General features: G+C 41.4%; 1 protein-coding gene and 1 non-coding gene across 4 annotated transcripts in view; both read left to right on the top strand.

The window, feature by feature from the left end:
• ANTXR1 (ANTXR cell adhesion molecule 1) overlaps positions 1–27,990 on the top strand; it is a 236,348-nt gene that overhangs the window by 81,881 nt on the left and 126,477 nt on the right. For all 3 annotated transcript variants that reach the window (XR_010129955.1, XM_031008064.3, XM_055378912.2), the window contains exon 10: positions 8,158–8,256. Coding sequence is in view for 2 of the 3 variants with exons in the window: in XM_031008064.3 (XP_030863924.3) it covers positions 8,158–8,256 (99 nt within the window). In the remaining variant the exon portion in view is untranslated. The remainder of the gene's footprint in view (positions 1–8,157; positions 8,257–27,990) is intronic.
• On the top strand, positions 8,986–9,097 carry MIR3126 (microRNA mir-3126). Its single transcript, NR_106474.1, has one exon. It is a non-coding gene; the product is annotated as a microRNA mir-3126 (primary transcript).

The raw sequence follows: 27,990 nt of genomic DNA, 5'->3' as shown, positions 1-27,990 counted from the left end.
CCAGCAATGGTTCTGACAGCAAACTGAGCTCTGGGCGAGGCAGCAAGATAATGACAACAAAGCCAAAATCTAGCACAGGCCTTTATATGTTGGGCTGCACATAACAAGGTGTAATTTAATGGGACAAATATAAAGCGTTGAACTTGGGTTCAAATATCCAGTTTCACATACAGGCAGGTTTAGGGAATCCTGACTTAGTAACAATTAACGGTAAGATAGGAGAAAAGACAAGAATGATCATAGTTGTCTTGCTCCCCAACAAGAATGCCTCTGACTAAGAAAAGCTGACACAACCTTAGGGTGCATCGATAACCATCCAGTGTCCAGGTCAGGAGAACTAACAGTCCTATTCCATGTTCAGACCATGGTTTCAAGTCCACATTTTAGGAATGGTATTGACAAAGGCATGTCCATAGGCGAAGAGGTAATGGATCTGGAAATCACATTATGATTAATTCATGGATTCATTCTTTCTTTCATTTCCTTCTTTCCTTGCTTTTTTCTTTCCTTTTCTTTCTTCTTTCCCTCTTTTTCTTCCTGTTTTCCTTTCTTCCTCCTTTCATCGATTCTTAGTGTCTTTTATGCACCAACCCACATGAAAATGTATCAATACAAAAATGCATAAGACTTAGTCCCAAATCCACCCACACCCCTATGAAACTCACAGTTCACTCTGGGAGATAGTCATATGTTCAAATAAATTACAAAACCATGCAGTAAGCACTGTAGCAGAAGTCTGCTTACAGAGTAGTGAGAGCACTAATGAGATGCCTGTGTGATGAGGAAAAACTGAAGTCATCACAGAGACTGAGGCCAGGAATTGAGATACTCACAAGAGCATCTTTAGATATTTGGAGGATTCCCATGCAGAAAGAAATTATTAGGCTTATTATGTATAGCTCCAGGAGACCACCATGGAGGGGTTGGGGAGGAATTCAGTGAGGCAGATTGTGGCTTACCACATGCAACTTGTACAACTAAAGCTTTCCAACAATGGAGTGGATGGTCTGAGCTCTCCCCCCACAGAATCATGTGAGCAGTGGCAGAATGGCCATCTGTAAGCAGATGCTATCTGGAGAAAACCTCCTCCGGGTCTCCTTTACAGCTTCAGATTTCTAAAGATTTAATTCAGTTTCCACTAAGGTATTAATGGCTGATTATTTCTCAATAACTGAGGAAACCAGTATTCCTGGAACTGTTTTACATTTTTAACTGGAACTCTTATTGGGGAGAGGGAATGGAGAGAATATGTAATCTGCTGCCATCAAAAAGAATTCCGGCTGGGCACGGTGGCTCACGCCTGTAATCCCAGCACTTTGGGAGGCCAAGGCGGGCAGATCACGAGATCAGGAGATCGAGACCATCCTGGCTAACACGGTGAAACCCCGTCTCTACTAAAAATACAAAAAATGAGCCAGGCGTGGTGGCGGGTGCCTGTAGTCCCAACTACTCGGGAGGCTGAGGCAGGAGAATGGCATGAACCCGGGAGGCAGAACTTGCAGTGAGCTGAGATCATGCCACTGCAGTCCAGCCTGGGCAACAGAGTGAGACTCCGTCAAAAGGAAGGAAGGAAGGAAGGAAGGAAGGAAGGAAGGAAGGAAGGAAGGAAGGAAGGAAGGAAGGAAGGAAGGAAAGAAAGAAATCAAAAAGAATTCCAATCACTGCATTGGTAAACAGAGTGACACTCCATCAGGAAAGAAAGAAAGAGAGACAGAAAGAGGGAGGAAGGGAGGGAGGAAGGGAGAGAGGAAGGAAGGAATCCAATCACTGCATTGGTGAACATATATAGGGAGAGAGAACCTTCCCAGAACTCCTCCACTCTCAGAGGTTATAAACTGGCAGCCTACAAGTCCTATCTGATCTGCATATATATTCTTCTTGATTCATGCTGCATTTTTTAACTTAAATTTATTGCTAACATTTAGAAAATCGGATTTCACCTAAAAATACAGATTTTCATCTTGACTTGAAAAATCAGAACTGACAACACTGAACCTGTATTTATTACAAGTTAATGATTATTGAGGACTGAATAACTTCCTTTAAAAGAAGCATATACACTTTCCAGTTCACCATACTCCTCACCACTCTCCATTGTCACCCCAGTACCCAGGCCAAGCATGTGGCTGCCATTTAGCATGGTGCTTATGTCACTGTATTTACAGTCCCTGTTCCAAAACATGCAGGAAGTCACCTGCTATGTGGAAACCCTTTGTAGCAACTTTGACATTACTTGTATTTCAGTAATTCTGCTCCCAATATAGACTCTTTTTTAAAGTTTCTAATGAAATATTTTTGCAGATTAGCCTCTGTTTAATTAAGAATATGGACCCATTTGGCCCTGCCTAATTTAGCTCCTCTCTGGAAAATGCACCCTGTGCCTGAGCACAGTCTTTCTGTGGTCCCACTCAGTTGGCCTCCAACTTCCACAGTTCACAATGTGCTATGTAAGCAAGGATGCCAGGAAGGAACTAACTGGAATCAAGTGTGCAACTTGCCAACTGCTCTACACTTGAAGTTCTTGTACTCCAGAACTGGAAGGAAGTTATAATTAGCTCCTCACACTGTCATTTCAGCAGCAGTTGTATTCCTACTGTGTTTCCCACTGTTTCTGATAAAACTGGGTGAGTTGGCACAAAAGGAAGGTCATTTAAAGTGTCATGTTTACCATTTGGAAATTTCGATGTTTAAAACAGACACATTCAAGCAACATCAGATAGTGGTGTATTCCTCTCACTTTTCATTGTTTTTCGAAGCATTCATTTCTGACCTTTGGCCACCTCTTCTAAATGGATTGCTTCATTCTCTGCTCAGTCTTTCCTTTCATTTAAAGACATTTCTATGTGGAGGAAGGACTCTCATTTACAAATACAAAACAGCACAACACTTTGGAAGAGTTTTGGTAGTTTCTTACAAAATTAAATATATGGTAGGTAAATATATGGGAAAAATATGTTAAAAATATATGGTAGGTAAATATATGGTAGGTAAATATACCTACCATATGGCCCAGCCATTCCACTCCAAGGTTTTACCTAAGAGAAAAGGAAATCTATGTCCAAACAAAGAAAGGCTTGTGTACAAATGTTCATAGCAGCTCCATTTTTAATAACCAAAAACAACTAAAATGTTCATCCGCAGGTAGGTGGATAAACAAATTACAGTTTACCTGTAGAATGCACTAATTAATACTCAGCAATAAAAAGCAATAAACTATGTATAAATCTCAAAATAATTGTGGCTGTGTCCTAAAATAATTATGCTGAGTAAAAGAAGCCAGACAAGAAAATTACTTACTGCACGATCCTATTTACATGAAATTCCAGAAAATACAAACTAATATACAGTTCCAGAGAGCAGACCAGTGGTTATGTGGGAGTGGAGGTAGGGAGGGCTGGGAGGAGAGATTACAAAGCAACACTAGGAAAGTTCTGGGGGTGACAGCCACGCTCACTGTCTTGACTGTGGTATTATGATTGTGTACATATGTCAAAATTTATCAAATCATACACTTTATGTGCAAGTTATTGTATATCAATTATGCCTCACTCAAGTTGTTATAAATTAAAAGCTATAACTGAAAAAAGTTCTAGAACAACTCAGGCCTCAGAAAGCACCCATTATATGTCAGTCCCTACATTTTATTTTTGATGTTCCATACCACATTAAGCATCTAAGAGGAGAGCAAATTCAAACTGACTCACAAGATGAAATATCACTGACAATAATTTGGCACAAAAATCTTGGGTGAACATACAAGTGGAGAATATACAGATGTCTCATTTTCAGACACAGTGAATGATATACAATCTTTATTGAGGTCATCTCAAAGCTATGTGTTCCACATTTCCAAAAAGAAAAAAGGAAACCAAAGAAATAAAAGGAGAGAACAGAATGGAATAAATCTATCGAACTACTTACTGACCTTATTTTTTCCTTTTTTAAATTGAGCTATATTTTACATGCTATAAAAATCACCCTTTTAAAAGGTACAATTCAGGCCAGGCGTGGTGGCTCACACCTGTAATCCCAGCATTTTGGGAGGCAGAGGCAGGTGGATCACTTGAGGTCAGGAGTTTGAAACCAGCCTCGCCAACAGGGTGAAACCCCGTGTCTACTAAAAATACAAAAATTAGCCCGGTGTACTGGCACATGCCTCTAATCCTAGCTACTCCGGAAGCTGAGGCAGGAGAATAGCTTTAACTTAGGAGGCAGAGGTTGCAGTGAGCCAAGATCACGTCACTGCACTCCAGCCTAGGTGATGGAGTGAGACTGCGTCTAAATAAATAAATAAATAAATAAATAAATAAATAAATAAAGTACAATTCAGTGGTTTTTAATGTATCACAAAGTTGTACAACTATAATAACTATCTAACTCCAGAATATTTTCATCACTCCAAGAAGAAACCCTATACCCATTAAGCAGTTATTCCCCCATTTCGCCCTCCTTCCAGTCCTGGCAGCCACCAATCTACTTTCTGTCTCTGTAGATCTGCGAATCTGGACATACCTTATAAAGGGAGTCATGCAATATGTGGCTTTTGTGTCTTGCTTCTTTTATTTAGCATAATGTTTTCAAGGTTCATCCACGTCATAGCATGTATGAGAATTTGATTTCTTTTGATGGCTCAATAATATTCCATTGTATAGAAATACCATACTTATCAGTTGATGAACATTTAGGTTATTTCCATTTTTTGGCTTCTTTTAATAATGCCACTGTGACCGTTAATATATAAGTTTTTGTGTGGATATAACTTTCAATTCTCTTGGGTATATGTCTAGGAATGGAATTTGGGGGTCATAAGGTAACTGTGTTTAACTTTGTAGAAGAACTGCTAAACTATTTTTCAAAGAGGCCGCAGCATTTTACATTTCCACCAGAAATGTATGTGGGTTATAATTTCTTCACCAGCAGATGCTATTGTCCATCTCTTTTCAGCAGTCATAGTGAGTATGAAGTGATATCTCCATATGGTTGTGGTTTGTACTTCCATGTGACTAATGATGTTGAACATCTTTTCATTCATGGACCTTATTAAGCCTCAGAAAATAAACAGGATTAGACCTGGTTGGGACCTGAATAAATGATCACCTTATCCTTCCCCTTTATTCTCTTTCTATGCCAAGATATGTTATTTATTCAATCACTCAATGAGCTCATCCTGAGACTGACTCAGTCCTGGGTTAAGGCACAACCCAGCATTCAGAAGAAATAGAAATCTTGGCCTCTGCCATCAGGAAGCTTTCAATGTAATTGGGAATAACAGTGACAAAAGAATATAGATCTTAAGGAAACCTTAAAGGATAGATAACTTAAAAGATTAAATCGAAGACCATTTTCAGGTGGAAAATTCCTCCCTAAAGCCCTGCAATCTTGAGGTACTTCTTATAGGAGCTGTAAGCCAACATACAAGTTGCCTAAAAACACAGCTGTACATATTTTGAAAGGTGGGTTCAGGGCTTTGTAGATTAGTGGAGTTAAATCAGTATGTCCTGGTTCTAGTGTGTCCTGGTTTTCACTTACTGGCAGATTCATTCGAAAGGGTTTTGTTACATAACGTCTATGTGTGAAGAGCTGACCTTCTAGTCAGGCTGCTGGGCCAGATGTTTGAGCTCTTCTGGTAACCAAATGTGTGCACTAACACAGAAACCCTATCAGGCAGGATGGGAGCTCGCCTCTGCCCTGGTGCACTCCCCAGAGCATCATTTCCTCCATCGTCTCCCCTGGCCTAGGGGGTTAAATTGTTTGGTTTCCACCATTGCCACACCATGGATTCCTGCTGTCTTTCTTCCTAAACTCCCTGAGGTTGGGCCAAGCAGACATGCAGGCAGCCTCTTTTATAGAGGATTTAGCAACTCAACTGGTAATGTTAGAACATGGTGTTAGAGAATAGAGTTTGGCATGTGGCCTGCATTTCCACAGTCTTCTCTTCCTGTGCTGATCTTTGAGGAAACAAGAGAAGTAGGCACAGCAGTGAGGCAGAAAACATTTGGAATCAGCAAAAACATCAAACAACAGATGTCTGTATGTCTGGCATTCAAAATGGACACAGAAATAGGTTTCTATAGGCTTAACTGAGCAAATAAGAGAAGATAAGATTCTTCTACAAATGCTTGACACGTACTAAATTGCTTATTGAGCCAACCAAGGAATCTGTCAGATGCCTGACAGACATCTAGAGAAAACTACTAAGCCCATCTTTCTAAACATAGCAATTGTGCATTTGCATCAACGTGTATGCATAAATCCTTCATAGTCATAGGACTTATGCTCCTGAAAAAACCATAGGCCCATCACCTTAGCTTTTGGATATGAGTCCCAGTTTTTCTGCTTTACTAATGACATGACTCTGAGCAAGTCATTCAAAATGTCACAGTCTCCATTTCCTTATTGTGAAGGCCTCTTATACTTCTAAAAAGCATTCTTTTCTAACTTATACTCCTTGTGGCACATGTAATGTCCCTGTATTCTTTTACTTAAATTTCAGTTTCTTGCTTCACATCCAGGCCTGTTCCACTTTTCTGCAAAATGAGCAAACCTGCCTAAAATTAAAATAAAATAAGCTTTAAAAAAAATCACAACTTCAACTCCTAAATGACTCGTCTGTCAGAAGGCAGTGAGTCCCCCTTTTCGCATGCTGGTTCAGAAGCTAATGGCTGAGTTCTAAGGACATGGCATTTGGTGCCTAACAGACCTCGATTCCAGTTCTGATTCTGACAAGTTACCAGCTGTGTGATCTTGGACACATTACTTAACTTCACTAAGATCAGTTTTCTCATCTGTACCTCCCCAGGCTGTGGTGAGGTTTAAATGACATCAGACATGTACAATATTTCACAGACGGCCTGGCTCACATTGAGGGAGCAATTAGCATTAGTTATTATTGTCTTAGCAAACATGGCCTCTAAATTAGTTTCCTGGGACTGAAGGTGGCATATACTCATGACATTTATTAAACTTCGAGAGTCCCATATACTAATTCTCTAATTTCATTATTCCTCCAACAAAAAGTCTACATTTAGATGGCAATGTACTGTGTAAGATCCATATTCACAAACATTGCATTTTTTCCTCTGACCTTCAGTCTATTTCTCTTGTGATATGCCACATAGCATTATCCCGAGCCCCAATTTTTAGATACAAAACGATGATAAAAGTGAAATAAAGTGGAACGCTGACCATTAGATACCAACAAACTTAAGCAAATATTCCCAAACATTTAGCCAACTAATTATTGGGTTTTTTCCATGGTAGGAGTATGGTAAAGGAGAGTTGTTTTTACTTAATAATGATTTTATTCATGTGCATTAATCAAACATACATTATGCCAATGAGAAATTAATATGCAGGCCAGCAAGATATATGATCTCTTCTATGCAGAGACAAATGAGTACTACACTGAGGGGCTGATATCAATTCAAGTAGGTAGTGCTTGGCGACTGACCACTGCTAAGAAAGACTGATTCATTCCTAAGTACAATTATTCCTACCTAGCCTATGTACTGCTACTGTGTGCCCAGTAGAGATAGGAGTGCCATAGTGGTATCAAACAACTCCTGACCTAAAGGAATGTTTCTCCAGCTGGGGGAGAAAAGACAAGAAAACAACACCAGACCATACATAATGACAGCCCTACATTGTTCAGGACTAGCTGTGAAAGCCCTAAGGCAGTGACTTTCTAAAATGTAGGCACCGTGGGCTCTTAAGAAATCCTTTCAGGGGAGTACAATGTGCAAAACAGACACAGAGGAGGTGAGTTGATTAAAGAGGAAGTGGAGGACCCCTCCCCTGTGGCTCCCTCTGGCTACTGAGATCACAGATTTTCAAACTGCCTGGATTTGAAAACTGGCTAAGATTTGAATGGACAGAGAGGAGGGAGAAAGGTGTTCTGCATTAGGAGGACCAGTAAGCCCAAAGGTAAAAGGGTGGGAATTCAAATAAGAAGTGATAGGCCCTTCTTGGGACACCTAGTGAGGATGCACTGGTAAGTAGTGAAAGGAACCCACCCGGTTGCTTTTGGTGTTCAACCTAAATTAATTTTTGAATATTTTAAGCCTAGTGAAATAGTGAACAAATGCTCTAAATCAGGGCAGATGGGAAGCTTAAGGTTATTGGCCAAGTAACGAGTCTTGTCATTATTCTTTATTTCAGAGTCATTTCAAGTTGTCGTGAGAGGAAACGGCTTCCGACATGCCCGCAACGTGGACAGGGTCCTCTGCAGCTTCAAGATCAATGACTCGGTCACACTCAGTAAGTCCTTGCAGAGTCCATGGGTTTCTTTGACAACTGGCTTCAGGGAAGGGAATTCCCACCCTTGTCTTCCAGCAAGGCCACACACATGAAACCAGCAGAAAAGAGTCTTATTTGCTGGAAAGACCCCAGCAAGGGCATAGTGAGCCCTTACAGTGGTTCCAGTCAGAAAAGGCACCACTTGGGTGGGCACAGCCCCATGGGTGTCCAGCTTGGTAAGCAGAGCAAGGCTGGACTTGAGTCCCTGTCCTCCACAAAACACAGAGCCACAAGCCCCAGCCCTGCAGCAGCCCTCTGGAAGCAGCGGGGCACTGGTTTCCTTGTCCCCTACCATCTACCGAGTGGCTCACTCTCAGGTGGGAGTGCTGGTGATGGTTAATTAGGGCTGCGGAAACATGAGCCTCCTTAACAAAGTATTGGGACTCTTAAGGGTAAGTGTGAAAAAGGAATAGTCTAAATGCATTAATCTTGAATAAACCGAAAACCAAACCATTAGGCTTGCACATGTAGATTCTGCAGCTTTTTTCAATCTGGATGATTCTTGCGTGGAGTAGCCAAGAAACTCTCATCATGGTGAATATCTTACATGAAATACAGGAATATGGAGTAAAACTAAGTGCATTTCATGAGAAAAAATGAATTATCATAACACTGGCTTCTTCACAAGACATTTGTAGCAGTCAAGTTCCTAATTTAAATATGTACGTGATTCATGTGGTTGACCAGAAGAGATGGGGAAGATGATTATATGAGGGACAGATGCCAGAAGCATTGGTTATGATTTGCATCTGGCATCCGTCACACAGATAATTATTTATTCCACATCTGCAGTGATAACTGTCATAATATACTGCATTTCCTGTAATGCTATGTACCTTCTAAATGCTTCACATCTTTTTGCTACAACAGCCCTGAGAGGTAAAGAGAGCAAGGAGGACAGGAGGACACACATTTGTTGACTAATCACTCACACTAGTTTTCTCCTCCTGATAGCCTTTTTTTTTTTTTTTTTTTTTTTTTTGGAGACTGAGTTTTGCTTCTGTTGTCCAGGCTGGAGTGCAATGGCACGATCTAGGCTCACTGCAACCTCCGCCTCCCAAGTTGAAGCGATTTTCCTGCCTCAGCCTCCTGAGTAGCTAGGATTACAGGTGTGCATCACTACACCCAGCTAATTTTTTGTATTTTTAGTAGAGACGGGTTTCATCATGTTGGCCAGGCTGGTCTCGAACTCCTGACCTCAGGTGATCCACCCGCCTCGGCCTCCCAAAGTGCTGGGATTACAGGTGTGAGCCACCGCACCCAGCTCCTGATAGCCTTTTGAAGGAGGTTATCTTGTTTTTAAAGAAGAAGAATTGAAGGGCTATGGATATTTCCTTCTTGACATCATAAAACCCACTTTAGTAGTTAAACAGACACATGCTGTGGCTTCCTTACAAACATCTGGAATTCCTGGCCTTGGAGTAATTCCAAACATTAGAAACATTCAGTTAGTTTTCTTAATATTTGGAAATGCTCTCACAGATCCAAAAAGTACGTGCTATTTGAAAACATTCTGAAATATCCCTGAGTAGTCACAGTGTGAAAGTTGGACGTGTGCCCCCAGCAGAGTTCTTTCTTTTTTCTCCTTTTCAATTGTGATGTCGCTTAAGTCCCCCTTTTCTCTTTAACTAAAATCCCAAGTCTAACATCAGAAACTCCTGAAGGTTTAACTCGAAGACATCAATACCTTCCAAAGAAGACTTCCCAGACAAGCAGGCTTTCAGGCCCAAGCTCTCTGAAGATACATGGAAGTGGGCTGGGGAGAGAGAGAATTTACCCTATGTGCCATTGCTCAAAGGTTACACAAGATGCTATATTAAATAAGATGAGGCCAGGCACGGTGGCTCACGCATGTAATCCCAGCACTTTGGGAGGCTGAGGTGGGTGTATGGCCTGAGCTCAGGAGTTCGAGACCAGCCTGGGCAACATGGTGAAACCTTGTCTCTACCAAAAATACAAAAAATTAACTGGGTGTGGTGGTGCACACCTGTGGTCCCCAGCTACTCTGGAGCCTGAGGCTGGAGGATCACTTGAGGCCAGGAGGCAGAGGTTGCAGTGAACTGAGATCATGCCACTGCACTCCAGCCTGGGTGACAGAGTGAGACCCCATCCAAATAATAATAGGAAGAAGATGAAATGCAAACTCACTATGGATTTGTAAAGTGAGTACTCGAAGGCCTATTTTCCAAATTCTTTGGGAAATTTTATTTCTTTCTTGGGAAACCAGTCCATCCCTCTCTCTCCTTTCTTCCTTTCCTAATATATAGTTGCAAATGTATGCACAGGCTTGTCACCTCATTCATATTCAAAAAGAAATGGAGGTTGTTGGGGTAGGGATTTGGCTTAAATCACAATCCCGTGCCTTTAGCACAATACTAACAGTTTGGAGAAGATGAAGGCAGTGATTTGATCATATTCTATGCTGCAAGCAACACCCCAAAACTCAAGCATACAGCTATTAAAAATATTCTAAGGGGAAAAATAGCGTTTGAGGAAAACACTTGGCCTTTAGTTAGTAATTCACCTGTTCATTTCCATGCAGAAAATAATATGAACAAGAACCTGTGGCGGAAGAAAAGATGAACAAATTCTAAAATGCAGCATGTTTAGATCTACATTTTTCTGTCAACTTTATAAATGTCATAGTTTCTACTGATTCCTCCCTGTAAAATAAAATACACTTAGATTCCTTTACCTTTCCCATTTTCCTTCCCCACCTCTATACCCCAAGTTTTAAAATGTTATCTGTTTTTATTTTTATATCACATATTTCTTTTTTCAAGATTTTTTTTCCTAAGTGCTGCATTGGATTTTGTGACAAAAAGAGAACATAAGTGCCATTATTAATGAGAAAGACTTAATTGAAGGCCCAATAATGAAGCTAAGGCTTTGTGGCTCTAGCCACTTCAAACATGAGGCAGACCTCAGGATCTTCAGCAAATAATGCAACAGCAAGCTATATGAAGCAAAATCTGTCAAAAGAACAAATTAAAAATGATATGGATAGTGGGAGATATTAATATGATTTTTCAAGTCTTAAAACTTAATTTAAAAATTAGAGATATAGAGCATATATCTTTATGCTCTAAAGATATAGGTAGGGCATATAATACTTTTTTAAATGACTGTGAACAACTTTGCAAATTGATCATGCTAAGACATGGATAAAATGCCAATATATTAATGCCAAAAGTAGAAATTGTTTAGACACATTCTTAGATGATAAGCATAACCAGAAGATAGGTTAATACATGCTTCTCTCCCAATTTCCTTGCATTTGCTTAAAAAATCAACCACTTAGAAATCCAAGACAGTTTCTAGATTTGTGGTCAACAAAATAGATCCAAAAATCTGGCTAAAATATGATTTTTAAAATTACATTGTGTGGCCTCACTCAAAGGAAAGAAGTGGGAATCTCCAAGTATAGGAAACAAAATGGGAATAAAAACCTAAGTAAGAAACAAAGTCACAGGGGCTCCAGGCCAGGCTGCGGGCTGTGACCCCGATGCTGATGCAGATACAGGACACCAGATCTCAGGTCTGTGCCAAGGCATCACACAAAAGCAGAGCCCCCTGCAGAAATCAGGCTCCAGCAGGCTACACCAAGCATTTAATTGGGCAAGGAAGCAGGCAGGGGATGAAAATCCACAGGTGTAATGATGTTACACCACCCATGTGATACAGAAGCACCAAGTCAAGAAACTAGCCCCAAAATGTGTCCATGATCTTCCTGATCTCTGTGGCCCTACAGAGGCCATGCACCTTCACCCTGTGGGAGCCTTCCACATAGCCCAGCCCCACAGCATGCCTGCAGCAAACAACCCCCTAAAGGTGGGCTGATGGCACAAAATGACAAACCATGTCAAGATGAATGAAACAAACAGAACAAGCAAGAAGAGAGGATCAGAGAGCCAATCTGAAAGAGAATGGAAAATAAACGTGTTTAAAATGTGTGAAGAGATCAAACAGATCATAGGGGAAAGAATACTCATCAAAAGCAGATTTGCAGAAGAACTGAGTATAAATTCTAGATTTGAAAAAGTTTATTCACTGAAATAAAACTTCATGGATGGATTAAACAGTGTGATTAGACACAGATGAACAGGAAATATATGAACGAGAAGGGAATTTGAGGAAATTTCATCCCCCGCCGAACGAAAGCACGACATCCAGATTTTTTTCACCCAAGTTTTACCAAGTTTTAAGGGACAAATGACCCATATCAGATATGTACTGTTCCAGAGGAAAGATATAAAGAAAATGTTTTGTTTTGTTTTGTGTGTTTTTTTTGAGACAGGGTCTGGCTCTGTCGCCCAGGCTGGAGTGCAGTGGCACAATCTCTGCTCACTGTAACCTCTGCCTCCCAGGCTCAAGCGATCCTCCCAGCTTAGCTTCCTGAGTAGCTAGGACCACAGATGTGAGCCACCACACCTGGCTAATTTTTGTATTTTTTGTAGAGACAAGGTTTCACCATGTTGCCCAGGCTGGTCTCGAACTCCTGGGCTCAAGCTATCTACCCACCTCAGCCTCCCAAAATGCTGGAATTACAGGTGTGGGCCGCCACACCCAGCCAAGAAAAAGCATATAAATTCATTCTATGATAATAACATAATCTTGGTTTAAAAAAAAAAACTGGACAAAGGCACTAAAAGTAGACAATATTTGAGATCAAGCTCACTGATGACAAACATCTAAATCAAATATTGGCAAACAAAATCCAGCAATGTATTTAAAAAGGACCAAGATAGCTAAGACAATTTTGAAGACAGAGGGGGAATTTGTTCCTCATATAGCAAAAGTTACTGATGCCAAGAAGATATTAAAATTCATTATCTGTTCCTAATTTTAAAAATATATTTCTAGTAAACTAGGAATAGGATAAGACTTCTTTAACATAAAAATGTATCTACGTATTTGAATTCAAAACTCAACATCATTCTAATAATAAATCACTATGTAGAGGAATTCACTTCAAAGTTCAGAAGAAAAAAAGCAGGACAATCCATTTCACCACTATTATCTAATATTGATCTGAAAGTTCTAGCAGCACTGTCCAATAGAACTTTCTGTAATGATGGAAGTGTTCTAAGATGGTAGCCGCAAGCCACATGTGGCTGCTGGGCATTTGAAATGTGGCTAGTGCAATTGAGGAACTGAATTAGTAATTTCATTTAATTTTTATTAACTTAAATGTAAATAGCCACATATGGCTAGTGACTACCATATTAGACAATGCCATGAACATTATAATAACACCAGAAATCTGATAATAGATATAAATACAGGAAAAGCAGCCAAACGTCATTGCTCTAAAATAATGCTTGTGTCTTCCTGGAAAACTAGAGAGTGAACAGAACTACTAGGCTACCGAGAGGATAATTAAGTTGGATGACTTCAAAATAAATACCTTGCTTATAACAATCGGTAGCTTTGCCAGTGTTCAGCAACGACCATTAGAAAATATCACAAGAAAAATATAGCAACAACAAATAAATTTTTTTATTTAACTTTCATTTTAAGTTCAGCGGGACAAGTGCAGGTTTCTTACATAAGTAAACTTGTGTCATGGGAATTTGTTGTACAGGTTATTTCATCACCCAGATATTAAGCCTAGTACCCATTAGTTATTTTTCCTGATCTTCTCTCTCCTCTCACTCTCCACCCTCTAGTAGGCCCCAGTGTGTATTATTCCCTTCTGTGTCCATGTGTTCTCATCATTTAGCTCCCACTTACAAGTGAGAGCATGCAGTATTTGGTTTTCTCTTCTTGCATTAGTTTGCTAAGGATAATGGCCCCTAGCTCCAACCATGTTCCTGCAAAGGACATGATCTCGTTCTTTTCTATAGCTGCACAGTATTCCATGGTGTATATGTACATTTTCTTTATCCAGTCTATCATTGATGGGCAGACAAATAAAATGTAACAAGAACTAATTTAATCAAATTTGTAAAGACATATATGATGAAAGTCACAAAACTTTCTGAGGGATATAAAGCAAGTGTGAAGAGTTAGAAAGCCATAGATTCATGGCATAGTTACAAGCTCTGGAGCCAGACCACCAGGGAAAAAGAGTTCTGGCTCTGTCGTATCTAGCTGTGCGACTGTGACGTCTTATTTAACATCTCCACGCCTCAGTTTCTCTCTCTGTAAAATGAGTATGGCAATAATAGCCATACTATGTCTTGGATTGTTATGAAGTTTAAATGTGGCAGGCAGGGCTTAAAATGGGGCCTGATGCACAGTTAAGAGTCAGTCAGTGTTGGCTGCTGGTACTACCATATTATCGTCACTGTTATTAAATGGAGCAGTAACTGAGTATTGTAAAGATATCAATTGTCTTCATATTAATATCTACTTTTATTACAATCCAAATGAAAATTCCAAGGGGACTTTTTAAGTTAACAAAATAATTCTAAGTTTATATGGAAGAATAAACACACAAGAATAGCCAAGAAAAATGTGGAAACTCGCCCTGGCCGATTTTAAGATGTGTAAAAAAGCTGCAGTAATTGGAACAATGTATGATCACACCACAATAGGCGAACTGAGCTTTGGAACAAAGCCCATAAACAGAACCAAACACTTAGATGAATTTAGTATAAAATAAGGCAGCCTTTCGAATCTATAGGGAAAGAGTGGGATATTCAAAAAATGATGTTGAGACAACTGGCTAAGCACTTGGAAAAACAGTTAAGTTCATTTTTAATCTCACACCTTTCATCCAAACAAATTCCAGATGAAGGAAAACTTTTAATGGGACATGAAGCTGTAAAAATTCTAGAGGGAAACAAAAAAATTTATATAATCTTCCAGGTGGGAAGGATGTTTTAAACATGAAGGAGCGTACCATGAAAGAAAAATTTGAATGTTTGAGCGCATATTTTTAAATTCTCTTGTTAAACCCTACTACAATAAAACAAACAAGAAATAAAACTGGAAAAATAGGATATATAACAAACATAGGGTCAATAAACTTAGTAGAAAGACAATTCCTAAAATCGGTTAAAAAAAGGTGAATATATCGGTGAGTAAAAGATACGCAAAGGAAATTTTTAAGAAAATAATAATTAATAAGCATATAGAAAATGTTTCATATAACCAAGAAAATGCAAATTGAAATAATCAATTGCCATTTTTACTTTGTCAGACTGACAAAGATTAACAAAACTACAACACGCAGTCTTGGAAAACCTGTAGGAAAACAGGTGTTTTCATTCATCATCAGTGAGAGACCATTAAATTGTTAGGAAGGAATTTTTTTAAATGAGTCAACTGCTTTTACACATTTTGACCCAGAATTTCAATTTCAGCTTCATCAAAAGAAGGTGACTGGGAATGTTTACAAAGACTTGGCCACAAGGATATTCATCACAGTATTGTTTATAATAGCAAAAGAAAAAATGGAAAGAACGAAGGGAATGAGGGAGAGAGGGAAAAGAAAAACATCTAAATGGTAACAACCTAAATGTGACAATAGGTAATCTGTTAGATAAGTTATACTTCACCCCTAAATAATTAAACAATGTTGTAGAAGAATAATTACTGATGTGGGGAGTGGGGAATGTTAATAATATGGCAAAAATAAATAAGTAAATAAGTTACAAAACAGGCCGGGTGCGGTGGCTCACGCCTGTAATCCCAGCACTGTAATCCCGGAGGCGGGCGGATCACAAGGTCTCCGGAGATGGAGACCATCCTGGCTAACACAGTGAAACCCCATCTCCACTAAAAATAGAAAAAAATTAGCCAGGCATGGTGGTGCGCACCTGTAGTCCCAGCTACTCGGGAGGCTGAGGCAGGAGAATGGCGTGAACCTGGGAGGCAGAGCTTGCAGTGAGCCAAGATGGCACCACTGCATTCCAGCCCGGGCGACAGAGCAAGACTCCGTCTCAAAAAAAAAGTAACAAAACAATACACTGATACTATTTTTGTTTTTTAAACACACATATTTATATGCAGACAGAGACTGGAAAGATATTCATCAAAATGTTAACAGCCATCACCTCTGAATGAAACCACTATTAATTTTTACTTTCTTCTTTCCATCTATCTGTGTTTTCTAAGTTCTCTGGGATCATATGTCCCTGATGTAATCAGAAAAGAACCCACAAAATTGATTTAAAACTTAATTTTTAAATTCTTGCTAACTATTGAGGTCTAGAATACATCTTAAGTTTAACATTTGGTTAGTTCCTCAGTCACCAGGCTGAACTCTGCTGGCCAAGAAAATATCTTGGAAATCTTCACACAAACTGTATTTACTCTGGCCGCACTTTTTCCTCCTTTAGTATTCAGTGTAGTGTGCCAAGAAAAGATCCACTTTCAACTGGAGATCCACTTTCAGAGAGATTCAAATGCTAAAAAGGAGACACTGGAGTATGAGCTGAGAAGTGATCCATTTTATGCACTGTAAATTAAAAATGGACGTTTTACTAATGCAATAATGAAAAACATGCTAGACTATACTAGTGTTGCATGGAGATGCATGAGGTATGACTATAAACAAAAGAAACTGATTTTTAACAAACTCACTAAAATTGAGTTTATGGGCCATGTGAGAAATCAGATTCATTATATTATAGGCACACTTTATTTTTTGATGCAAAATTTTATCTCTCAACTTGATTTTCAATCCTATTCACCAGGCATGGCTCTGGTTTACTTTTGCACACACTCAAAGGATAAAGCTTTGTCCCATTTGAACATATTTCCCCAAACTGAACATCGGTCAGGAAGGCAGTTCTAGGAGTTCTGAGGAGGGGGCTCAACTTCCTAGGGGGAAGAGAGACAACACTCATTCAAACGTAGACGTTCCAGAGGGTGTTGTTTTCAAAAACATGCCCAATTTTCCAGAAACTAAACTTCATGTTAGAAAACACCCGGGCTCCAGGGCTGCTGTAGGCACCCTAAGGAGATCATTAAAGTGCAGATGGGGAGGGAGGATCGAGGGCAGGAGAACATAAACTTCCCAAAAAAAAGCCTATTGTTTCCTTTGTCATGGGTTAGAGTCTTGCCATATGTTGGTCAAAGGTACTTAACGCAATCTCGATACATCCCTAGGGATTTTATATCATGTGAAGGTGATGAAATGCCATTTTGTGTAACTCAGAATGAAGAGACGTAAAGGAGCATATAGTTTCATGTTCTTCATGGGAATGCCCATCAGAATCACCAGGGAGCTTCCGCCAAGTGATAGCAGCTACTGATTGTTGAGTACCTACTCTGCACCTGGTGCTGGGCCAAGCACCCTCCTGTATTATCTCATTTCATCATCACCGCAGCCCAAAGAGGGAGGAGTTATTTGAATCCCCATTTTGCTGATGAACTCAGAGAGATGAAGTGCCCAAGTTCGCGCAGTTGGCAGGGGTGGAAAGGACTTGAACCTGGGCAGTCGGACTCCAAAGGCTTTAGACTGCTTCCCTACATTGCCTCCAAGACACAGATCCCCAAAGATCCCTGGGACCACTGACTCCAAATGCCCAGGTGACAGATGTGTGCCTGATTCAGAGATGCTGATTTCAATAGATCCCCCTCATTTTGCAGAAAGATAATCGCAGCTCAGAGAGATTTAACTCCTTGCCTAAGGTCACAGGACACATTAGTAGAGAAGTCAAGACTTGAACCTAAGATCAAGAGAAAAAGCCCCCGACCAGGGTAGGAAGAACCCCAGGCATTAGGGTGTCAGTGTCTGCAGCTGGCTGTGTGACCACAGTTAAGGCACCTCTCCTCATTCCCCGAGTGGCCCTTTTTCTTGAACTTGAACTTCAGGAGCATTTTGTGTATCTGGTGGTGTTTCCCCTTTGGCCCTCTTTCAGACAGAACTCTGGTCTTTGCCCACTGATTTTTGAAGTGGCTCCTGCAGAGACGGTGTTAGTGGATGTTCCCATCTTTCAGTTCTAGAAAAATACAGATACGTTGAAATTTACTGCCATAATCTAGAATGGTTGGGGGACAAAAGGGAAGTTGCCACCAGAGGTAACTAGATGGCAAGGTTTTCAGTTGGGAGTAAAAGAGTTTATTCTGGGGGTGAGTTGACACAGTCCAAAGTTAGCTGCACCAGTCCCTGGTGGACAGTCATCCTTGATGTTTCCCCTGCTCTACCAAGTTTGAAATTGACTCCACGTGAAAATCGTGAGCTCCACGAGGACTCCAGGCATGCGCTGCATTTGTTTTATGTATGGCTGGGAGAGATTTGCTTGTGAACTTCTCTGAAACCCACCTTCCCCCTAGTCCTGCTGTCCTGCGGGGGGAAGTTGGCATCCCCCTCTATTTCTGCACCCCATGGCTCAGCTTTCATGTAAGGTGACCAGCAGGTGGATGCTGCCCTTCCCCATGCAATACTGCTCCTCTGCCATTTCAGTAGGATGATGGAAGAGAAGGTGATTAACTCAGAGACAGGCCATACTCCTGGAACCCCAGCCAGGCTAATAGTCTGTGTCCCTTCAAACTGACATTCTTTAAATATTTGTTCAACATCCATTGAGAGAATTTGGGTACTGCTGAGGGAAAGGAAGAAAGTGCTCCTGGTGGCTCTGTCCCCCATGCCATTCAGCTCTGGCAGCCAGCAAGCATCCCACAGCACTTTAGTGGCCCAAGTGTGTGCCCAAGGTCTCCTTCCCACCTCTCCTCTGAGTTTCTCTGTAAATTTGTGTCCTTTAAGAGCAGTCAGCATTTGCCATAACCCGTGGCCATGAGTGTGTGGAAGGCTTTAGCCATTTTGGTAGACTTGCCACTCAGTTCCAATTCCAAAGGTAAAATTATTCCAAATTTGTATACTGCCACAAGGGTTCATGCGTCAGGAGACACGTACCTTGTGCATGAATCCTGAATTATCCTCTACCAAGTGAAAACAAAGCTTTGCAAATATTTGTATTCTTAGCAAGTTATAGCTGTTTTAAGTGCTGCAGTTATTCTGACCTCAGGATTACAAAATCTTAAAAAGCTGATGCTTTACTTAGAAGATAATTTGTAAGTTCTATAAATGTCAACAGTCAAGAATTGTTTTGGGTGTGGATTTATTGAGAGGAGAAAATACTTTGCAAGAATGCTGAACCCCATTAGCTTCATTTCATTTCCTTGTACTGCCTAAAACTACCCTATTAACTTCAGATAAATGCCAAATGCCACAGAATTATATGTAATCTCAATTATGTTAAAAGTAATATGTATGGAAAAATTCTGAAATAGTATTTCCCAAGACATTAATTTTACCACTGGAAGTTGAGATTATCAAGGATTTTAATTTCTTTTTTATATACTTCTCTGTATTTCCCAGGCTTTTATACTAATATGTATTACTTTGTGATTAATACAAATAACAACACATATGGGTAGATAATAATTTACATCCTGAGAAGGCAGACCAGCTGTGCTGACAAACAGTTCTCAATGCTGGTGTGCCCAGAGCTGTGAGGTCACAACCTTGTGCAGAACTTGGGGTGTGTAGCCCAACAGACAATCCAGATATCTGCAGGGCTGCTAGATCCTGGGCCTGCACTCCTCTGGGAATGAACTCATGGTCCCTCCCCTTTTACTTCCTCTCCATCTGGGGCCATAATGTAATCTTGATCCTCATGAACACAGTAACAATAATAACCCACTTCATTTCCTTCCAAGACTGCCCACAGCTCTGAGTCCTGTATTGGTATTTGTATGTAAGGTGTTCTGACTCTACGGCCCTCCCATCCATGTCATGTCAGAGCCTTGGCGGCAATATAAGGCCCATTGCTGGAGTGCCCCATTTACATTATAAAGCTCCACCAGGCAGAGTGGCTCAGATGCAGTTCCATCTACCCCTAAGAAAACCTGGACCCATTCAAGCCTGCAAGGAGGGCTTTATCAAGAGACATTCTCTTACTCCAGCCAGGACTGGTCTTTCAATGCCTCTCTAGCTGTTACCTCCTCCCTTTTCTACCCATCACCTCTAAACTTTTCTGGGCATTACACCAGTACCCTGCAGGCATGAACTACAGAGTTATATTTGTAGGCCCCTCTACATTGGGCTAAAGAAGCATATAAAGCCATGGTAGACATTACGCCAGGTTTTCTAACCTCAACACTACTGACATTTTGGGCTGGATAATTCATAGCTGGGGAGTGGGGAGGGGCCTGTCCTGTGCATTGGAGGATGTTCAGCACCATCCCTGGTCTCTACCCACTAGATGCCAATAGCATTCCTCCCCCAGTTGCAGTAACCAAAACTGCTCAGGCATTGCTAGTTGCCCCTTGAGGGGCAAAATCAACCCCCATTTGAGAACACTGCACTATATTCATGTCCAAAGATCCTATTTAGATAAGTAACTTGCTTCTTATCACACCAATATTGTAAAGCCCTGATACAACCTAATAGACAGGTTGCAAGACTCACTCAATTTGTGCACACATCCACAACTTGTGTTTTGCAGGTGCCTCAGTCAATGACCCCAACAGTGCCCCACCTTAGTAATGACAGTTATATGTTGAGTGCTTATTAAGTGCTAAGCATTAAATGATATCTTCTCATTAAAATTTACAACAGCCTATGAAGTATTACTCCCATATTATAGATGACAATTTTGAGTTATGAATAGAGTGAAAAACCTTGCCCAAGGTGACATAGCCAGTTAGTGGCAAGGCTGTGTTGGGTCTCCAGAGTCCAGGCTCTTCGTGTTCTCCATTCTACTCCAGCCTTCCTCAGAGAACAGAATGGGAAATCAAAAGACATGTCCTGGGTATCTATAGAATATAGGAACTGGTAAAATAGCTACAGACCCGGGAAACTTACCTGGAATGTGTTGGCCAAGCCCATCCCCTGATTTCATGGCAACTAGCCAGGGAGGGCTTCCAAGGAAACCCTGTAACAATACCAGGTCAGGGAAAAGGTGAGTTGTGAGCGAGGGTATGGGCCATGTCTAAGGAAAAGGATGGTGGCCAGCTTGGTTCTGCCACTTTAAAGGCATCCCTCTGGCTTTAGCCCAAGATAAGAGGACATTACAGTGGGTATACTCATTCTGAGGATGTTTCCCAACTTGGCCCAACCAACCTACATTTCACTGCCATCCATTCCCATTCGGTTTTGAATCTTCTCATTTCTCCTTGACTTCTCAACCACTGTTCAGCCTGTCCAAGTAAAAGCCATTCTCTCCACTTTCAAAATCTCTTTTTCTAGAGTTTAATGTCTTCTATCAAAAGCTTGTTATCTCACTCATCTCTGAAAACCTTCTAGCCCAGGGCCTGACACATAGTACATTCCTTTCTACTCTCAGCAATGGCTCCCATTTTGCTTTGTAATAAGACCCCACACACACACATTTGTGAATTATCAATGAGGCAGCCCCAGTTGGGCAATCAGTCATCTCCATTCTCTTTGGAGCTCCAGAAAGCTCAGCCCGGATTCTTTGAATTTCACCAACTTGGAGTCCTGCTGAATATAATTTTATTTCAGATTTTTCCACAGTGTTTTACAAGTCTAACTTTTTTCAGGCTGGTTACTTTTGGAGGCAGTGAGGAGGTAGAAATATTCAGCCTAACTCCGGCCTGTCTGTTGTTCCATCATTTGGAGACACATTCCCAAACCAGCTGATAATTTGGTGCTGAACAGTTATATTTGGCTCTGGAATGCCCTGAAAATGCTCCCTAGACCCAAGGGACACTAGGAGAAACAGCAAGGCGAGCTCATTTCAGTCCCTAACCTCCACTGTTTTTCCCACTACCTAATGTGAATGTCACTATGGGAATGTAAGCTCTGCTTCGGGCTTACATCAGCTTTGGAGGGTTTTAACACACCCTCCCGCTGCCTCCATAAGACTAGGGATTATTTTTCCCTTCCTATTTGCCAGAAATAAATATTTATAACAAGAAAAGATTGCCAAGACTTGAAAAGTATTTGAATTATTTAATCCACCCTTATAAAAAGGATTTTCTCTGATTGGTGTTTGAATTGGCTAATGAATTCCAACCCTGGTTTTATCCCAGATCCATTAGCCACCAAACTGCAGGGAAGAATTCTGGGAACTTTCTTCTCCGCCAGTCTGAAAAGGATTACATTGTCCCAAGGTCTAAACCTGTAAATATACACTTATGAGTGTATGGTTCCAGAGCATGGCTTCATTCTAGTTGGCATGACCAGGGCCTCTCAAAAGACACCTGAACCTTTTCTTCAAGCTCTTCATCCCTAGCCCCCTCTCCTGGAAGGCAAGCTCCTGTTGGTATCCAGCCTTGCCCATTGAAGAACTTGGCCATGTGCCTCCAGAGCTGTCAATATGAAGAGCCTCAGCTCCTGGTTGCTTCCAGCTACATTATAAGACTAGCTGGGCTTACCTTGGGCAAGCTATTTCAACAAAACTTGGGTTTGAATTCTGGCTCTGACACTCACAAGTGGTGCAGCACTAACTCAATTAACTAACCCTTCTGACTCTCAGTTTCTCAAAATGTAAATAATATCTCTCTCAGAGGGTTGTAGAAGCATCAAATGAGATCATGAGTATATGATGTTAGAAAAAATCAACATACATGCACGTGTGTATAGATATGCATATGTGTATATGTGTGTGTATCTATACACACACACAAATTCACTAAAGCTTTTCATTTCCTTATTAATTCCTGATGTCTACAAAGATGTTAATTTGGTAAAATGATATCATTAAGCAATCAGGCATTTTGAAAATTTTAATGTTTAATCCCTCTGATTTTAAACCATACATCCATGTAGTCTATTTTAAAGGTGTGGAGGCCCATGTAATAAAGAAGAATAACATCTACTGAATGCTCAAGTGCTAAGTATCATGCTTTGTACTTGAATACGATATTATTGACTCCCCACACAATGTCATCACCATTGTTTATAGATGGAGAATGTGTGTCCCTAGTCACACACTAGTAAGAAAAGGGCTCAGATTTGACTCGGTGTGATCTGAAATATCCTCTGCCCCTCTCTGTCCCCTCGGTGCGCAGCTTGACAGATGCCTAGCTCCGAAGTCTGGGGTGTTTAGCACTCTGAGATAATGATACTCATTGGTCCCCAAATCCTGATAAATCCCCAAATCCTTATCAAGCTTGTCAGACTCCTATAGACAGAAGCCTTGGGTAAACCTATGTCATAGGTACACACAAAATTCTAAAATACCTTTGGTAATGGACAAAAGAAATTTATATTTCAAGATTATCTAAGAATTACATTTGGCTAGGCCCAGTGGCTCACACCTGTAATCCCAGCATTTTGGGAGGCTGAAGCAGGCAGATAGTTTGAGCCCAGGAGTTCCAGAGCTGCCTGGGCAACATAGGGGACCTTGTCTCTACAGAAAAAAAAAAAAAATTTAATTAGCCAGGTGTGGCACTGCACTCCTGTGATGCAGTGACTAGGGTGGGGTGGGTGAGGGGGACAAGGTGGGAGGATCACTTAAGCACAGAAGATTGAGGCTGCAGTGAGCCATGATTGCACCACTGCACTGCAGCCTGGGCAGCAGAGTGAGACCCTGTCTCAAAAGAAAATCACAAAAATTTAAACATAAAAATAAAATTTTCATTGAATGTCTGATTTCAAACTCCCACCCGTCCCTAATTTTCTCCCCAGTTGCAAACAAAAGCCAAGTGGGCCAGTCCGAGCTCCTGGCCTTCATTTCCCCTGCCCACCTGGTGCTAGTGAGCAGCAAAATGCCACCTAGAGGGTGGACCAGCAGGGGCCTCAGCTGTCCTAGGAGTGGATCACGGCCCCACATATGTCACGACACCACTGGCTTTGGCACATGCTGCAGCGAGGCTGGCACGGCCCTGGGGCCAAACGTGGCACGGCCGAGGTGCGGCAAGGAAGGCTTTGTGCCCTGCCTCCCAAATGGAGTTCCAGGAAGGAGTCAGATGACCTGAGTTATGGAAACCAAATGGCCCTCCTTTGTTTAGAGAGAGAGAGAAAAAAGTCACTCATTTTTGTGGTAAAATGAAAACAGGCTCCAAACCAAACAATCCTCTCGGAGCAGAAAATGCCAGCTCCACAGAGCAGGCCCACAGCCTGGGAGGCTGATACACTCGGATGGAGGAAGGTCTTCTACAGCCTCAGCGAAGCCTTTGCAGGCCTCCCATTGAGATTTTCCTCTGTTTTGCTCCAGAAATATTTGGTCTCCCAAGCAGAAAAGGAAAAGGAAAGGAGGGGGAAAGTGAGAAATGTCTGCCTGGCCTGGGCCACACTCATCCTCTCACTCCTTTCCAGTTGGGATGGAGGAAGGAGAGAGGAGTTGTCCAGAGGCAGCCGGAAGTGAGGCCAGGCGCTAACCCAGGAGCAGGGCATGCCAGCCTGGAGTCTCCCTGGCTGTGGCGCTGCAGTGCGCTGCCTCGGATACTCTCCTCGGCGTGACCCAGCTCTTCCCACAGAAGGCAGCCAGAGTCACAAGGCCTCCTGTGGCTGCTCTGTGGCTGCCCCGTGGCTCCGTGGGCTGGCTCTGTGGGCAGGAATCTGTACTCCCAGGTACTGCTGGTGCATGTGCAACAGGATAAGCCATGGCCACGAGGAAATAAATATAGGTTCCAGTCAGCCACGCCTGTCCCCAGTTCAGTTTATTCTCTAATACAAGCCTTTCCTGGAATGGAGAATCTCTTAGTGAGGAAAGAGTAATGCAGAATTCATTTCTAGTCTTGGCTTTGCCTCTGGCTTGCGGTGCAACCTTAGATCACTGTCATCCCGCTCAGCCTCCATTTTGCATCTGAAATATGAGCCTAATGATCCCTGCCCTGCCCTAACTCACGAGGTTGTCATTACAAGGAAACAAAGCACAGCTTCTATCAAGGCTGGTGCTTATAGCCTATTAGATAATCATGCAGACTCTGCAGCCAGGCTGCCTGGGTGCAGATCCAAGCTCCCATGTGTAACTTTGGACAAGCTACTTAATCTCTCTATGTCTGTTCCTCACCTTTAAAATGAAAGGAATAATACACCATCCTGATAGCTCTGCTAGAAGTTTAAATTTGACTAAGTGACATACAGGAAGTGCTTAGAGATTGCCTGCATGCAACATGCCCTGGCAAGTCTGGCTGTCATTGTAGATGCTCCTTGACTTAAGATGGGGTTATGTCCTGATAAACCCATCATAAGTTGAAAATACCATAACTCAAAAATGCATTTAATACACCTAACCTCCCAAACATCATCGCTTAGCCTCGCCTACCTTAAACATGTTCGAAACACTGACATTACCCTATGGTTGGGCAAAATCATCTAACGCAAAGCCTATTTTATAATAAAATGTCGAATAGCTCATGTAATTTATTTAATATCATACTGAAAGTGAAAAACAGAATAGTTGTATGGGTACTCACCATTAATATACACAACTGAAAACACCTTTATAAAGTCACAGTATTGTTTAAGTCGAACCATTGTTAAGTTGAGGACTGCCTGTATTATCATCACAGATGGAAGGACATCTTGAAAATAATAATGCTTGGGTGGGGTGCGGTGGCTCACGCCTGTAATCCCAGCACTTTGGGAGGCCGAGGCAGGCGGAGCACAAGGTCAGGAGTTTGAGACCAGCCTGGCCAATATGGTGAAACCCCGTCTGTACTAAAAAAAAATACAGAAATTAGGCGGGCATGGTGGCAGGTGCCTATAATCCCAGCTACTTGGGAGGCTAAGGCAGGACAATCACTTGAACCCGGGAGGCAGAGGTTGCAGTGAGCCGAGATTGTGCCACTGCACTCCAGCCTGGGTGACAGAGACTCTCAGAAAATAATAATAATAATAATAATAATAATAATAATAATAATAATAATAATGCTCAATTTAGGCACTGCATGATCCTACACTGTCATCATAAGCTTTATAATTTTACTCAATACAGCGTCACCATTCCTGCAACATTCCATCATCTGCCAACAGCTGATTCCAAATATGAGGATAACCTCCAGTAGTTCCCTGTTGCGCTTAGGAAAAATTTCAAAAGCTTCATCATGGCCTATGTGGCCGTGGTCATCTGGCCCTGCTGCCTTTTCTAGCCTCATTTGGAGCCATTGTCTGTCTCACTTAGATTCAACAGCCTCACTGGCCCTCTTTTAGCTCTCAAAAGATCTGGGGTCCTTCTTGCCCCGGGATCTTTGCAGTGCCTCCCACTCTCCCACTCCATCCCATCACCCAACCTCAGGTTTCAGCTTAAATAGCCTTTCCTCGGGAAAGCAGTTCCTGACCTCCCAGATGAGGGCCAGCCCCCTCCTCCTTTTGTGTGCTCATCACAATTATAATTACATAACAATTTGTGTAATTACTAGCATGTTGGCTCCTTGGACAAGGTACTTTATCTGTTTTGTTCATTGCAAGCCTTAGCACATTGCTTGGCACATGGTACACACTCAAAGAATGTATTTTTTAATAATGTTAAATAACTATCTCTCCTGCCTCCTATAAAATCCATGAAAGCAGAGACTGTGTTTCTCTTCTCAAAGCCTGCATCTCTAGTATATAGTAGGTCTTCAATAAACATTTGTTGAATGAATGAATAAACAAATGACCTGGAATAACCTCCCTAACTTTTCACCACTTGAAGATTTTCCTGTACATCTTCTTCCTCCTCTTGCCAATGGGGACATTGTGCTTAGCACTCAGATGTGTCCTCTGTCTCCCATCCCTGGCAGCTTCCTAACCTTCACTCAGGCAAGAGTTTAATGTCAGCTATATTCTGCAGTCATGACTTGCAGATATCATAAGCGACATCAGTGTTACAACAAAAGCAGAATATTATCCTTTAATAATATATGTATTCCTTTGTATCTTCTAGTTATAGGAACTTGTAGTCACAGCCTGATTAATGACATAGATCTTATTCATCTTCATTTCACCTATAGGCCCTACCACAGCCTTTTTGTACAGCACATGTACCCAATAAAAGCTGAGGCTTGAAGGGATGACTATTATATACTTAGTATAATAACTTCTCAGCCCTGTCTCTGGCCCCAGAAGCTGGGATACAATGAAGTTCTTAGTGAGCTTGAATTGAAGCCACTTTAAGCTTTTTCCTGGTCATCCATTAGAAGAAGCACAAGAACTTCCCTACTCCAAGAGTCCCCGACTCTGATTCACCTTCTACAGCTACATCTGCTATGACCTCCAAAATCATCACTTCAGTTTTACTCAAAAACCCACTAAAGTTCTTTCTATAACTTACAGAACTTTGTCCAAATCCCTCAGGCTAACTCAAAGAACTTGACCAAACTTTCTATACTGATCTTTTCGAATTCTTCTTATATCCTACCTTGGAACATGCCTTTAGTATGCCCTGTCTTTGCTCATGCCATTCCTCCAACCAAGAATGTCTTTTCCCCATCTCTGCACAAAAGCATAGCTCATGTGTTGTGCTTTCCTAAGACCTGACTATGACAGCCATGTAAAGGAAGCTTCCTGTCTTATGAAGCCCAATGATACTTTCGTGAAGTCATTTGTCAGCAAACTTTTTCCACAAATATGGCTTATCTCTCAAACTAGCCTTAGACGTGGAACTCCTTAGGACCAGTCTAATATTTTCTTGTTTCCCCTCAGTGATTCCTGCTCTATCTAGGAGTTCAGTCACTATTTTCTCACCAGTTGACTCAACTGCACATACCACAGGAAGCTATGATTCAGGCAGGAGCACTTGAGTTCACTGCTAATGGGTTTTACAGCTCAAGAGTTTTGTTTTTGTTTTTGTTTTTTTATTGTTATTATACGTTAAGTTCTACAGTACATGTGCACAATGTGCA

This window comes from Gorilla gorilla, chromosome 12 (assembly GCF_029281585.2).
Source record: "Gorilla gorilla gorilla isolate KB3781 chromosome 12, NHGRI_mGorGor1-v2.1_pri, whole genome shotgun sequence".
NCBI classification, from domain to species: Eukaryota; Metazoa; Chordata; class Mammalia; order Primates; family Hominidae; genus Gorilla; species Gorilla gorilla.
This window is presented reverse-complemented; position numbering and strand designations above follow the sequence as displayed.